The sequence below is a fragment of the Acomys minous genome, assembly GCF_964271855.1.
Source record: "Acomys minous genome assembly, chromosome: 15".
Lineage (NCBI taxonomy): Eukaryota > Metazoa > Chordata > Mammalia > Rodentia > Muridae > Acomys > Acomys minous.
This window is the reverse complement of record NC_140497.1, coordinates 16633886-16649141: the sequence shown is the minus strand read 5'-3', so window position 1 is coordinate 16649141 and position 15256 is coordinate 16633886. Positions and strand designations below refer to the sequence as shown.

General features: G+C 43.1%; 1 protein-coding gene and 1 long non-coding RNA gene across 5 annotated transcripts in view; one reads left to right on the top strand and one right to left on the bottom strand.

Annotated features, from left to right (window-relative positions):
- The window catches only part of DDHD2 (DDHD domain containing 2), a 39392-nt gene extending 24323 nt beyond the window's left edge, over positions 1-15069 (top strand). For all 4 annotated transcript variants that reach the window (XM_084760305.1, XM_084760304.1, XM_084760306.1 and 1 more), the window contains 8 exons: positions 1053-1148; positions 3557-3640; positions 3744-3899; positions 4585-4687; positions 4812-4982; positions 6583-6742; positions 12563-12670; positions 13001-15069. In XM_084760305.1, coding sequence (XP_084616431.1) covers positions 1053-1148; positions 3557-3640; positions 3744-3899; positions 4585-4687; positions 4812-4982; positions 6583-6742; positions 12563-12644 — 852 coding nt within the window. In that variant the 3' untranslated portion in view covers positions 12645-12670; positions 13001-15069. The remainder of the gene's footprint in view (positions 1-1052; positions 1149-3556; positions 3641-3743; positions 3900-4584; positions 4688-4811; positions 4983-6582; positions 6743-12562; positions 12671-13000) is intronic.
- Positions 7025-12550, bottom strand: LOC311585278. Its single transcript, XR_014775168.1, has 2 exons — positions 9240-12550; positions 7025-9171 (listed from the first exon to the last, which is right to left on the bottom strand). It is a non-coding gene; the product is annotated as an uncharacterized lncRNA (long non-coding RNA).
- Positions 15070-15256: the final 187 nt, after the last annotated feature.

The window sequence follows — 15256 nt, the reverse complement described above, 5'->3', positions numbered from 1 at the left end:
TGAGCACAAAACTTATCAGGAGGGAACATCTCCTCCTATAGGCAAAGGCCCACATGTGGTGGCGCAGGCCTTTAATCTCAGCACTTGGGAAACAGAGGCAGGCCATCTCTGTGAGTTCTAGGCCAGCCTGGTCTACAAAGAGAGTCCAGGACAGCCAGGGCTCTGTGTAACAGAGAAATCTTGTCTCAAACCAAAACCACCCAACCAACCAAAACCCACATTATTTAATTACAGTTATGTTAGGAATTGATGAGGAAAAGTACATGGTGGTGTAAGAATGCAAAAGGGAAGGAAGTCTTTCCCTACTAAAGTGAGTGGGCATTTAGGTTGAGATTGTGATGTTAATCTGTTGTGTTATACTCACAGCTTGTGTCCATCAAGAGTATAATACTGAGAGACTGACATCTAAGTGACCGTGAGGTCACATTAGGTACCACTTTCCTAGTCTTCCTTTTTTATACAATACTCTATACAATACCTGACACTTTAGGTTTTTGTTTGTTTGTTGTTTTTATTTTTTCAAGACAGGTTTCTCTGTATAGCTTTGGCTGTCCTTGACTTACTTTGTAGACTAGGCTGGCCTTGAACGCAGTGGTCCGCTTGCCTCTGCCTCCCAAGTGCTGGGATTAAAGGTGGACACTTTCGTTTTTACTAATACTTCTTAGGTTATTTTATAAATAAGACAAGGCTTTCTTTTTTTTTTTTTCTAAGATTTATTTATTTATTTTATGTATATGAATGCTCTACCTGCATGTATACCTGCAGGCCAGAAGAGGGCATCAGATCCTGTATAGATGGTTGTAAACCACCATGTGGTTGCTGGGAATTGAATTCAGGATCTCTGGAAGAGCAGACAGTGCTCTTAACCTCTGAGCCATCTCTCCAGCCCCGACAAGGCTTTCTTTACGAAAGTTATTTATGTTATACCTTAAGGGAGTCAGATCAGTGTAGAACTAAGAACAAGTGTGATTCCTTTTAGAGACCAGAGCATTTAATTGATTTTATTTTGCCTAAAAATTACAAAACAAAACTGTTCTGTTGTTTATGCCTAGGCTTTATGTACAGACAGAGATCTTCAGGAAATGGGAATTCCCTTAGGACCAAGAAAGAAGATACTAAACCATTTCAAAGCCACAAAAAGCTCAATGGTATGTTTCTAAAATAGCTTGGTGGGCTGAGACATTTCTTTGACACTGATAGTAAGCTTTGTGAGACACACACTCTGCTAACCGAGCAGTGCTCTGTGTTTTCCATCCTGGGGATTAAATCTAGGACATTGTACACGCTAGGCAAGCACTTTAAAACTGGGCAGTAGCTCACCAAGTTGCCCTGGCTGATTTTGGGTTTGTTTGTTTGTTTGTGTTTTTGTTTTTAAAGATTTATTTATTTATTTATTATGTATACAGTGTTCTGCCTGCACACCTGCACACCAGATCTCATTATAGATGGTTGTGAGCCACCATGTGGTTGCTGGGAATTGAACTCAGGACCTTTGGAAGAACAGTCAGTGCTCTTAACCTCTGAGCCATCTCTCCAGGCCCCCTGGCTGGTTTTGAACTCACTCTTTAGTCCAAGGACACTTCAATTTGAACTTGAGATCTTCCTGCCTAAAGCCTCCCAAGTAACTGGGACTATCGACCTGTACCACTAAACCCAGATCGGGCTTGTTTTTGTTTATGCTTGATGAGAAAATACTTCCCTGTGTTACTCAAGCTATCCTCAAACTCCTGGGATTTTTTTTGTTCTTGAGTTATGGTATCACTATGTAGCTCTGATGGTCCTGGAACTCATTCTGTAGACCAGGCTGACCTTGAAGTCACAGATATCCTCCTGTCTGTGCTTCCCAAGTGCTGGGATCAAAGGTGTGCACTACCACATCTGGTTTTGTCTTTCCTTAGTGAGCCAAACTGAACTAAAGATGTATGCTACCACACCTGGCCTTTGAGCAGATTTGATCATTAGACTTTGGCCCTTCTTTTAGAGATTGCACCCATTTTTCTTTATCTGCATCTTCAGAAATGGTGTTGGCTTTAGAAGTTTTTCTCCCTAGAGCTCCTACCATTGTGTGTGTACATGTGTAATTGTGTGTTTGTATGTATGTGTTTGTGTGTGTATTTGAGTGGGTGTGAGTGCATGGTTGTATGTTTGTGTGTGTGTGTATGTGTATTTGTGTGGGGAGGGGGTGCGTCAGGGAGTGCTCTTGTTGTCGCCTCTGAGTGCTGGGATCATGGACATGAGCCACTGCACCTAGTTCCAGACCTTAGTGACAACTCCTTTTTAACTTTTTGGTAGAATGTTCTCTTTCTTTTTGAGACACAAGTCATGCATTCATTCATATTGAGATAGAGTCTTACTATATATCCCCGGCCACCGTGGAAATCAAAGAGATCTGCCTGCCTCTGTCTCTTGAGTACTGGGATTAAAGGCTTGTGCTATCAAGTCCGGCAACCCAAGTCTTGAGTATTTGTATTATATTTAACACCTAGAGAGACATTGGATTTGCCTTGATTACAGAGGCATACACTTTATAGAATTTAGCAACAGTGCTCTGCTGTTGTCTATCATATGGATGTCTGAAATTTCAGCTGCTGCTAAATTGGGTGTATACAGCTCCCGTCATTTATTTATTTATATTTACATATGTTTTGAGACATGATCCTACTTTGGAGTTGTAGCTGGGTGAGAACTTGACATGTAGATCAGGCTGGCCTTAAACTCACGAAGATATTTCCGCCTCTAACTCCTCCCAAGTGCTGGGATTAAAGGTGTTCTCTACCATGCCCACACCTTATTTATTCTTTTAAAGATTTATTTGATTTTTTTTTAAAGATTTACTTATTATTTATACAGTATTCTGCCTGCATGTGAGATAGCAGGCCAGAAGAAAGCAACAGATCTCATTATAGATAGTTATGAGCCCCCATGTGGTTGCTGGGAATTGAACTCAGGACCTTTGGAAGAACAGTCAGTGCTCTTAACCTCTGAGCTATCTCTTCAACCCCTATTTTATTGGTTTTATTTGTTTGTGTGTATGTCTTTGTACCACATGCATGCTTGGTGCCTGTGGAGATCTGAAGCGGACACTGGAGTCTGTGAGACTACAGTTACAGACAGTTGTGAGCTGCCATGCGTGTGCTAGGAATCAAACCCGAAGCCCTTTGGAAGAGCAGCCAGTCTTAACCACTGAGCCATCTCTCCAGTCCCACTTCCATCATTTTAGTGTACGTAGGGATGTCAGTTCATAATGTAAGGCATTTATTCAGTAGCTTTATCTTGTTTGTAAGGGACTCTACTTAGAATTGTAGGTTGTCATTTTATTTTTTGAGATAGGGTTTCTCTGTGTAGCCTTGGCTGTCCTGGACTCACTTTGTAGACCAGGCTGGCCTCGAACTCACAGTGATAACGTCTGCCTCTGCCTCCTGAGTGATGGGATTACAGGCATGAACCACCACCACCCAACTCTTGGTTGTCATTTTAAAGTTTTTCCTTCAACATTAGCAGCTATTTCCAGTGGATAGTATTTCCATGTAACTATTTTTTCTTTTATTCCTTTTAGGGTATTAATAGACCAGCTACATTAGCTTCAGAAGAAAATCTCCCCAAGGAAAATGGTGACTATGTAGATGTTGGCATTGGGCAGGTAAAAGTACTCTGTTGTTGTTGTTTGTTTATTATTGGTAGTCATTGGTAGGAATAGATAAGACACATTATTAATGAGGAATGGCTTTTTCCCCTTCTTCCAGGTGTCTGTAAAATACCCCCGGCTCAACTACAAACCAGAAATATTCTTTGCATTTGGATCTCCCATTGGAATGTTTCTTACTGTCCGAGGATTAAGAAGAATTGATCCTAATTATAAATTTCCCACATGCAAAGGTTTCTTCAATATTTACCATCCTGTAAGCACTGAGAAGCTGCTATGTGGCGTCACCTAAATACTAGGATTTCTTAGCAAACAGCATATAACTTCGTGTTGTATTATTAGACAGTTGGTAGTACTGATTAGGAGGAAGTAGTTAGGAGCCGGCAGTGGCGCACATACCTTTAATCCCAGCACTTGGGAGGCTGGGACATGTGGATCTCTGAGTTTGCAGCCAGCCTGGTCTACCGAGCAGGTTCCAGGACAGCCAAGGCCAGGAAGTAATTAGATATGAGAAGTGTGCACATTCATGTATATGAGCCAGAGCGTACGTAGCCTTGGGTGCCATTTGTCAGGTGCTTCTGCTTTTCTTTTCTTTCTTTCTTTCTTTTTTCTTTTTTTAAAGACAGGGTCTCCCATTGGCCTGCCAAGTAGGCCAGACTGGCCAGCAAATGAGCCTTAGGGATCTGCCTGTGCCAGCATCCCTAAGGATTTATAGTCATTTGTCATTATGCCCAGAGCTTTTTTTTTTTTTTTTTTAAATAATGGGTTCTAGGAATTAGACTTAGGTCCCCTACAGGTCAAGCAGTACATTGATTGAGCCATCTCCCAGCACACAACTGAACCTTTTTACAAAATAAACATAATTATTTTTAACTGATACATATAGTTTCTCAGACTGTTGTCTTTATTAGGCATAAATAGCTATTATTTTTCCTATGTAGTTTGACCCTGTGGCATATAGGATTGAACCAATGGTGGCCCCAGGAGTAGAGTTTGAACCGATGCTGATTCCACACCATAAAGGAAGGAAGCGGATGCACTTGGGTGAGTGTGTGTAGCGCTCGATCACTCTGGGCCTTCAGATGAGTGTAAACTAAACGGATCTAATTCTGTTCCTTGTTGGGCCTTAAACTTGACAGCATGTAGCCTTCTTTATTCACTGTTTCAGAGCTGAGAGAGGGCTTGACCAGGATGAGTATGGACCTGAAGAACAACTTGCTGGGTTCACTGCGGATGGCCTGGAAGTCTTTCACCAGAGCTCCATACCCTGCCTTACAAGCTTCAGAAACAGCAGAAGAAACTGAGGCAGAACCCGAATCAAGTGCAGAGAAGTTCAGTGGTCAGTGACCGTAATAGACATTACCTGAGGAGGGTGCCATCTGTGGAGGCCTTGCCTGTGGCCTCCTTTCCTTTGCCTCTAACCATGTAGGGTCTAGTCTGTGAGTCATAGTTGTCCTTAAACTACGCCAACCTTTCCTGTCACTCTAATAGTTAAGAAGCCTACTCTGTGACGTTGCTACTTTTAAAAATGATTGTGTGTGTGTGTATGGCATGTGTGTGTGTGTGGTATGTGTGTGTGTGTGGCATGTGTGTACAGTTGCCAGTGGAGGCCAGAAGAGAGCACTACATCCCCTGATGCTGAAGGTACATGCAGTTGTAAGCTGCCCAGCATGGGTGTTGTGAACTGAGCTTGATCCTTGGGAAGACCAGCAAGTGCATTTAACTGCTTCACCAACTCTCTAGCCCCATTAGTTGTTTTTTTGAAATAAATTGTTTTTCTCTTATGTATATGTGTGCATGCTTGAGTGTGTATATATATATATGCACCAAATGCATGCCCAATGCCTCAGAGCCCAGTCATTGGATCCCCTGGTATTGGTGTTACAGGGGGTTGTGACCTACCTGATGTAGGTGCTGGGAATTAAATCTGCATCCTTTGCAAAAGCAGCAAGTGCTTTTCATTGCTGAGCCATCTCTCCAGCCCCAGTGCCTTACTTAAAAAAAAAAAAAAAGATTTATTTATTTAGAATTTATACCGTGTTCTATCTGCTTGTATGCCTTCAGGCTAGAAGAAGGCACCAGATCTCATTATAGATGGTTGGTTTTGGTATTTTGAGACAGGGTCTCTCTCTGTGTAGTGCTGGCTGTCCTGGACTTGCTTTGTAGACCAGGCTGGCCTCAAACTCACAGAGATCCGCCTGCCTCTGCCTCCTGAGTGCTGGGATTAAAGGTGTGCGCCACCAGGCCCAGCTATAGAAGGTTTTGAGCCACTATATGGTTGCTGGGAATTGAACTGAGGACCTTTGGAATAACAACCAGTGCTTTTAACCCCTGAACCATTTCTCCAGCCCCAGTAGTACCTTACTTTTTATGAAGTGAAGGTGTGTGGTTTTGTATCAGTTTTTATTTCCATTGCTGAGAACTAGCTAGAATACTCAGTTCCCTACAGAGTCTACCATGATTTGCATTTAGTTTATAAAACTCAATGACTCATGGGTGTACAGGTGATGATATGTGTCAGTCAAAAGAAGAAATTGAATTAAATGGTCGAGGGGCTTTAAGGAAGAGGAAGAAGACAAAAGAGAGCTCTGAGCAGAGTAAATGTGGGTTCTGAGGGAGCAATCAATGTTCCTGTGTGTGTGTTGGCATGCATGTGTAGGCCAGAGTGTCTTCCTCCATCTTTCTCCACCTTAGTTTATTTAGAAAGGGTCTCTTGCTGAGCTTGGAGCTCACCAATTGACTAGCAAGACCCAGGGATTCCCCCTGTCTCCCCAGTGTTGGGGTCACAGGCATGTGCTGCCATGCCCAGCTTTCTGTGTGGATGTCTGGGTATTGGTGATACGAGCTTAGTCCCTTATAGGGCAAGCGCTTAGCCCGGTTAGTTGAATCATTTCTCCAGTCCTGCGCTTGGGTTCTTACGCTGGCTCTTCTGTACACAGACACTAACACAGAAGAGCCTCCTGTGGAAGTTAAAGAAGAGGCTCCCATCAATGTCGGAATGTTGAATGGAGGCCAGCGCATTGACTATGTATTACAGGAGAAGCCCATTGAGAGTTTTAATGAATATTTATTTGCTTTACAAAGCCATCTATGCTACTGGTAAGTGTTTGGTATTTTTGTTTTATTTTGTGTTCTGTATCCTTACATAGTCTTCCATTTTGGCTCCCTCAGGGTTGAGCAGAGTCTCAGAAGTACGGGCACCCAGCTTCACCCTAGCTGGCTCTGGCCTTTAAAGCCAGTGTGATTGTCTGTGCCTGAAACACCAGCATTGGTGATACTGAGTTTGGAGGATTTCGGTGTGTAGCAGCCTGAGCTCCCCACAGAAACCCTGCTCCCTGCCACAGCAAGGAAAAGGGAAGAAAGCAACCATTTCAAAGCCTCTGCAATAGCTAAGTCACATGTATTATTATTAAGTATCATTAGTTGCCTGATGACAGTAGATCAGAGCAGTGCTGATTGCTACATTCTGTATCATTTACCAAAACAATTTCATTACCAACGAAACAGAAATAAAGGAAAGTAAAGCTAGAAAGTAAATGGGGCACAGAGAAGTATTTTTAAAAGATGCTTACCTGTAATCCCAGTACTCTGGAGGCTTGGGGCAAGTGGATTGCTGTGACCTTGGTTTTTTTGGTTTTGGTTGTTTGTTTGATGTTCTGGGGAATTTCTCTGTGGATAAATGTCTGATATAATCACCATCATCTCCATATGGTAAATAGAATCAAACTAAAGCTCAACAAAATCAGTGATTATAAGGAGCTACAATAATGCCCTTTAAATGTGTTCTCTTTAAAATTATTTGCTTGTTATACTTAAAAACTGTTATATGTAGCCAGGCGGTAGTGGCACAGGCCTTTAATCCCAGCACTTGGGAGGCAGAGGCAGGTAGATCTCTGTGAGTTCCAGGACAGCCAGAACTGTTACACAGAGAAACCCTGTCTCGAAAAACAAACAAACAAAAAACAACCAACCAAACAAAAACCTGTTATATTTACTTGTATGTGTGCATGTTCTACAGCATGTAATTGGGCGTTGGCTCTCGCCCATGCGGGTCCTGGTGATCAAGCTCAAGTCATCCGTGTCCTTAGCTGTGCCGTCTCACCGGCCCTGCCTGCTTGCTTACTATGGCTAAACTTAATGAAAGAGTTGTTTTAAAGCTGGAATGTTAGGACATGTCTCTGTCCCAGAACTTGAAGGATGGAGGCAGGAGGATCAGGCCAGGAGCTCAAGGCCATATGCTGCTCTATTTCGAGATTGAGGCTAGCCTGGAGTACATGAGATCCTGTCTCAAAGCCCCAAAAGCTAGCCCCCCCCCCATATGGTTCTTCCTAATCTGAATTAATTTTTTTCTGAGTTGTTTGAAATTCAAAGGAAGATGAATAATTAAAAAAAATTCTGGGCGTGGTGGCACATGCCTGAAATTCTAGTATTCAGGAGGCAGAGGCAGGAGGATCTCTGAGTTTGAGGCCAGCCTGTCTACAAATGGAGTCTGGGACAGCCAAGACTACAGAGGTCTTGAAAAACCAAAAAAAGAAAAAGAAAAAAGAACTTCTTTGATGCCGTCTCGTGCCAAGCTAGTGAGTCCTCCCTCATGCAGCTTTCCTGTTCCTCCAGCAAAGAGAAAGAAAGGTTTCTTTAGCAGTGTAGGGTAGATACTCCTCTCACCTCTAAGATATTTCTGAGTTTCTTCATCCTGTCAGACGCAGTGTTTCTATCACAGTCGGGTAACGGTGCCCTGCGGGTAGACCTTTAGTTTCCTTCCCTTCCCTTTTATATCATGTTCATGTTGCTTCATGCACTGATGAGTCTGTAAGTCACACAGATGAGACTACTGCATAAAGGCTATGCATTTATAATATCTGGTAAGTGCTGCCAAAGGTTGTTCTTTCAAAAGCATTTGCCACATTTATTTACTTGTGTTACTGTGTGCATGTGGGTCCCAATAATCTGACTTAGGTCATCAGCTTGGCAGCACATGCTTTACTCACTGAGTCATCTTGATAGCCCAGATTGTCCATTTTCACATTCTCACCATGTGCATATTAGAATGCTTCCACATAGTCCTTTGTAAATAGATCATAGATCCATCTGCCTCTGCCTTCCAAATGCTGGCGTGAAAGGCGTATGCCACCACTGCCCCGCCAGCTGTTCCTATTGTGAAAATGGTCGAGCCTCTTCATATACATAAAAGGGCCATTTTTACTTCCTTCTCTGGAAATTACCTATCCCCTTTATTTTTACTTCTGCCTTAATTACTTTCTTTTTTCCTTAATTACTTTCTTATTTCTGTGATAACACCATGACCAAAGCAACTTTTAAAAGGGAGCGTTTAATGGAGGATTGTTTAAAGTTTCAGGGGGTTGGTCTATTATCATCATGTATCATCATGGCGGGGAGCATGGTGCTGAAGTACCTGAGGGAGCACATCTAATCTGAAAGATGTAGACAGAGAAATACCAGGCCAGGCATTGGATTTTGAAACCTCAGAGCCCACCCCCAGTGACACGCCTCTTCCAGTAAGACCACACCTCCAGTGACACGCCTCTTCCAGTAAGACCACACCTCCAGTGACACGCCTCTTCCAGTAAGACCACACCTCCTGTCCTAATCCTTCCCAGAATGGTTCTGCCAACTAGGGATCAAATATTCAAATATATCAACTTATTGGAGCCATTCTCACTCACACCCTCACACCTTTATTTTCTTTCTATTGAAATGTTGAGACTTTGCATTGATTGATATTATATGAACTGTACATGTGTTTTCCTTAGTTTGTATTTTATATTGTCTTATTTTATTCTTTCTTATGTGTGTGTGTGGGGGGGGCGGTATGTCCAAGTGGCCACAGATGTCAAAAGAGGGCATCAGATCCTCTGAGGCTGGAGTTACAGGTGTAGTTGTGAGGTGCCCAGTGTGGGTGAGACAGTCTATGTAGCTCTGGCTGTCCTGGAACTTACTGTATAGACCAGGCTGTCCTCAGACTTTCAGATTCTCACCTGCCTCTGCCTCTGGCTTAAATGTGGGGGCCATCACACTCAGCTTAACCTCTTTTTTTTTTTTTTTTTTTTTAACATTTGCTTATTTTAGGCCGGGTGTGGTAGCCTTTAATTCCAGCACTCGGGAGGCAGAGGCAGGTGGATCACTGTGAGTTTGAGGCCAGCCTGGTCTACAAAGCAAGTCTAGGACATCCAAGGCTACACAGAGAAACCCTGTTTCAAAAAACCAAAAAACAAAAGATTTACTTATTTTATATGAATGCTCTATCTGTATGCAGACCTGCATGCCAGAAGAGGGCATCAGATCACATTATAGATGGTTGTGAGCCACTATGTGGTTGCTGGGAATTGAACTCAGGACCTGGAAGCACAGGTAGTGCCCTTATCCTCTGAGCCATCTCTTCAGCCCCAGCTTCATTCTTCTTATTTTTATTTTATGTTCATTGGTATTTTGCCTATATTTATGCCTGTGTAAGGAGGATGTCAGAAGCCCTGTAACTAACTGGATTTACTGCCAGGTGTGAGCTGCCATGTGAGTCTGGAAATTAACCCAGGTCCTCTGGAAGAGCAGCAAGAGATCTTAATCACTAAGACATCTCTCCAGCCCTTAAGTTTTTTTTCTTTTTTAATTCGTGTGTGTGTGTGTGTGTGTGTGTGTGTGTGTGTGTGTGCGCGCGCGTGTGCGTGCGTGCGTGTGTCTGTCTGTCTGTCTGTGCATGCACACACACAAAGGCTCTAAGACATGCTTGTGGAAGTTAGGGGACAACCTGGGCCTCAGATCTCTCCTTTTGCTGTGGGTCCTGGAGAGTAAAATTAAAGCTGTCAGGCCCACATGCGCCTTTACCCACTGAGCTGTATTGCTGGCCTCCCTGTATCAAGTGCGTGTATATAACTGGGATCTATTTAAAGCTGTGTACCACATCTGGCAGATCCTTTTGCTTCTACAGCAAGTACTCCTTTTACTGGTCTGTTTAGATACAGTTTCAATATGTTCTCTTTTGTGGAGTTTCTGTTTTTAAAGCTATTTTTCTTTCTCTTGTGTGCATGAATATAAGCACTGTGCTCTGGCACACGTGGAGGTCAGAGGACAACTTTGGGGAGTTGGTTCTTGCTTTCTACTTTGTTGAGACCTAGTTTCTCATTTATGTAACGGTGCTACACATACTGTAGGATGGCTGGCCTGAGAGAGAGAGAGAGAGAGAGAGAGAGAGAGAGAGAGAGAGAGAAAGGAGGGGAGGGGAGGGGAGGGAGGAGAGAGTGTTCTCTTGGGAGAAATGCATAGATTTCAGGAGACTGTAAAGAGGAGCCACAAATCTGGAGGAATATTTGTTAAATTCTTAAGGCAATCATTTATGATTGTTACCACTTATAATCAGCTTTCTTTAAAAATAAATACTTTGAAAAAAAAAATACTTTGTTTCCAGTGATCCGAGCAAGGAGGAGGAACAGGCAGCAGGACCACTGAGTTAAGAGACCGGTCGTAACTACCAGTTGTCTAAAAATAGGACAAAAAAAGCAAAAAGAAAAAAAAATCCCCAAATGATGACAAAAATATTGTTCTTATTGAGCTATTTATTTGAGTATTGGGTGTTACATTAAAATTATCTGTTTGGCCTAGGAAGCCAGTAGCTGACACAGAGACTGTAAAGCTACAAGCACTACATATGCAGTGCAGAATCCAAACTGATACCAATCCTCTGTAAACTCAAGTAACTACTCAACCTTGTAACATACACATATATCCCAAGCACTTGCCAATCTGATCCTCAGAGGCTTCTCTCCTCCTCCTCCCAACAATGTCAACCCTCCTCTCCTCCCTCCATAGTTAACTGTCAGTTCTTGGGTCCTCTTCCTTTCTAGGAAGTCCCACCTTCCACTTCCACTTCCACTTCCTGTCCTTCTGCGCAACTGATTGGCTAAACAGCACTTTATTGATAGTTGTTACATCCACTCAAGACATTCCTCCACAGTTTGGTTTCTTTTTTTTTTTTTTTAAAGATTTATTTATTTATTACAATACAGTATTCTGCCTGCATGTACATTTGCACACCAGAAGAGGCATCCACATCTCCTGATAGATGGTTGTGAGCCACCATGTGATTGTTGGGATTGAACTTAGGTCCTCTGGAAGAGCAGACGGTGCTCTTAACCACTAAGCCATCGCACCCCCTCTTTTTTCCCCCCAGATTTGCTTCTTTATTTTTATGTTTAGAGGTTCATATAGAGCTCATTATAGATGGCTGTTAGCCACCATGTGATTTCTGGGAATTGAACTCAGGACTTATGCAAGAGCAGCCAGTGCTCTTAACCTCCGAGCATTTCTCCAGCCCCGAGTGTTGGGTGTCAAACTCAGATTCCTGGTCTTGCTCAGCCAGCATCTCTAACCCCCATTTGATATATCTGGAATTCTGGGTCACACTATTTTATTGCCTTTTCCTAAAAGCAAATAAAAATTTAAAAATGGAGGTGATCAGGGTTATGGATTTAGCTCAGTGGTAGAGCCCTTGCTTAGTAAGCGCAAGGCCCTGATTTTGGTCCTCACTTCTGAGGGGAAAAAAAAGCTTGACAAGAATGAAGGTGATCAACTAGCTGGTTCCTGTGTGGTTTCAGGAGAGCCTCCTATGGAGCTAAGCATGGTGGCTTGTGCTTGTAGTCATGCAGTCAAGAGGCCGAGGTAGGAACGTTTCTGTGAATTCAAAACCACCTTAGCTGTAGAGTAAGTTCCAGGAACAGCACAGGCTAGAGTGAGACCCTGCATCAAGCAAGCGAGCAAGCAAGTAAGCAAGGCTCTGTGGGCTCCCTTAGTCCTTTACCACCTTTATGAAGGAAGCTGCCAGGATCCAGTGCACCTCTAAGGTGCATGCTTATATAGATTAAATGAAAAGCATATGGCACCAGACTGTTTTGTCTTTTTTCTACACAGGGAATCTGAAGATACAGTATTGCTGGTTCTCAAAGAGATCTACCAAACCCAGGGCATCTTCCTTGATCAGCCTTTACAGTAAAAATGACTCACCTGTGGCTGCTTAATGTAAGTTTTTAATGCAGTGAAGTGTTTACATGTGAACATGTGATAAGTTACATTGGAGCCTCAAGCTCTTTATATGTACATCTGTATACATCCCCATGATCCAGTGATGCTCACTTAGAGGGCACTGGCTAAAGTTCATAGAAGTGTCCAGTAGCCCACTTAGAAAAGGTTGTTGCATATCTTACCTTGTGCTTGGGATCCCGAGAGTTACCATGCTCCACCTCCAGATAGGAACTGGGACGTCTGGACTTAGACTGTGGCATTCTCTGTGGTGGCTGGCTACCCTGGCTGAACTGCACTGTGACCTCTTCTCCCACTCTTCTCCTGTAGATGGACACTGAGGGGGCCTTTCCTGAGAATCCACATGCTTGTTGCTGCAGCTTTCTCCTCAGCTACACCATGCCCTGCATGTTGCCTGCCTTACTCCACAGGATCGTTAGAAGATAACTCCTTTCTGGAACTGAGTGGGCAGCAGAGAGGACTCATTGCTCTGTACAAGCACTCACCAGTGTTCGTAGCTGGGAGTTTACACCTTCTAATGCACTAACGGCAGCATTTCCTCCATTACATGGAAGGAAATACAGTCTGTTTGGGGCTCAGAAAAATGTTTAGCGGTTTACTCCTTACCTTTAGGAAACGGACCAGTTTGGGAGTATATTCTTAAGATTTAGAGGTACTTTTGGGTCCAGTCATATTTTGTGTTCTCTGCATTGGAAGGCTAAGCATAAGTGGATATGGAAATGGCTGCTATTTCTTTGAGCCGGCATCTCTCTCCTGTGTGTATCCTATGAAGAGCAGACTAGCGCTGACTAGGAATATAGTTGGCGCTGAACACTGTCAAGTAGGTGCATTGTAGGAACCACTGGTGCTGCTCTGCGGCGTTGTCGGTTTTGGGGTTTTTTTTGTTTTGTTTTGTTTTGTTTTTTCAGTTTTTCAAGACAGGGTTTCTCTGAGTAACAGCCCTGGCTGTCATTGACTCACTTCGTAGAGCAGGCTGGCCTTGAACTCACAGAGATCCATTCTTACAACTGCTTCAACGCCTGTGAACCTGAGGATTGTATGAGCTGTAGGCCTGTCCTTTTATACTGTATCCCAAACCGGGGGTGAGGCTGAGGAGGTTATTTGGTAACACATAGTTTGAAGATGAAGTTGTGAACTTTGGTCAACCTGAAATCCATGGCCTTTCCGGGCTGCTGATGCAGATGAGATCTGTTAGTAGCACCTCTTACGTCACCTGCTACTTACACCTGAGTAAAGAGAGTGTTGTGCCATAAATAAGATTGCTTCCTAAGGAGTCATCAGAGTGTTTATGAGGAGCTGGCAGTCAGTGTCGGTAAAACAGACAAGTTAGCCAGGGGAACGGCCATGTTCTGAAAGGAGCCCTGTCCACAGGCTGAGAGCAGCTCCGCGCTGGTGGCTGAATCTGGAGGGTTAAGGCAGAGCGACCTAAGAGCAAGAGCGTTGAGTGTTCCCCAAGGGGTCTGCTTCCCATCCACTCTAGGCTCCTTCCCCTTCCTCAGCGTGTGCTCTCATCTTCATTCAGTCCTTCATGACGGTCCTTTATGCTCCCCACACCAACTGCTCAGACTTTTGTCTTTTTTTTTTTTTAAGTAAACCTATCATGGTCTCCAGAAGCCTCTCGTTAATACTCAGACAGCAGTGCTCCTGAGCCTTTTGGTACAGAAAAGAAAGGGGATGTTAACCGCTGTGCCCTGGCTGTTAGGGAGGTGGTGTGCACAGGAGAGGCAAGCCTGGCCTTCCTTTCTGCTCGTGGGGATGGTGGATAAGCAAGCTACACTTTAAAGTTCCAGGTGTATGGAGCACTTTATTTTTTCTATAGTATCCCTTGAGTGAGCATTACTGAGAATTAAGTAGCACTCATTAAATACTAAAGGTAAATTCCTGTCGAGTTGCTATCTTCACATTTGTTTACTCTTGTTAGCAGAATCGTACTACTAAGAGTAAACCAAAGTGCAACCGAGACTGAGGTCTTGTAACCAAAGACTGGCAGCTTGGCCCTGGACAGCTAGACAAACCACTTTACTAAGAAAGGCTTCATCCTGGCAGTCCAGGCACATAAAACTAAGAGCTTGTACCTCACCATCCACTGGTGGTGTTATCATGCTGTGTATTATACAAGTAAGTAAGGTGGCAAGGGACTGTGTTCACAAATTTGCACATTTGTATCATGTACAATCTCGACCAAGGCTGTTTTTAGACTCTAGTGTAACAGCATTTTGTACATTTTCCTGGCTGCACAGTAGTGAGACGTTTGCAGGGGAGATGAACAGCACTGACTACCTTTCCGATATTTGCACTTTTGAAATGTTTGTTTTATATGTGATTATATTTAAGACTTTAGTAAATGCTGAAATAAAACTATTGACCAGTTACCTACATTCATGTGGCCTTATCTATCAAGAAAAATCAATGTACGAGGCATTTTTCTCTTTTCTTATATATTCCTAAGTTCAAAACAAAGTTCAAAACAAAAGTTTTAAGCAAAAAGCTAATATGTAGGTTATTTTCTTTTTTTTTTTTTCTTTTTTTTTTCTTTTTTTTTTTTTTTTTGGTTATTTTCCCTTG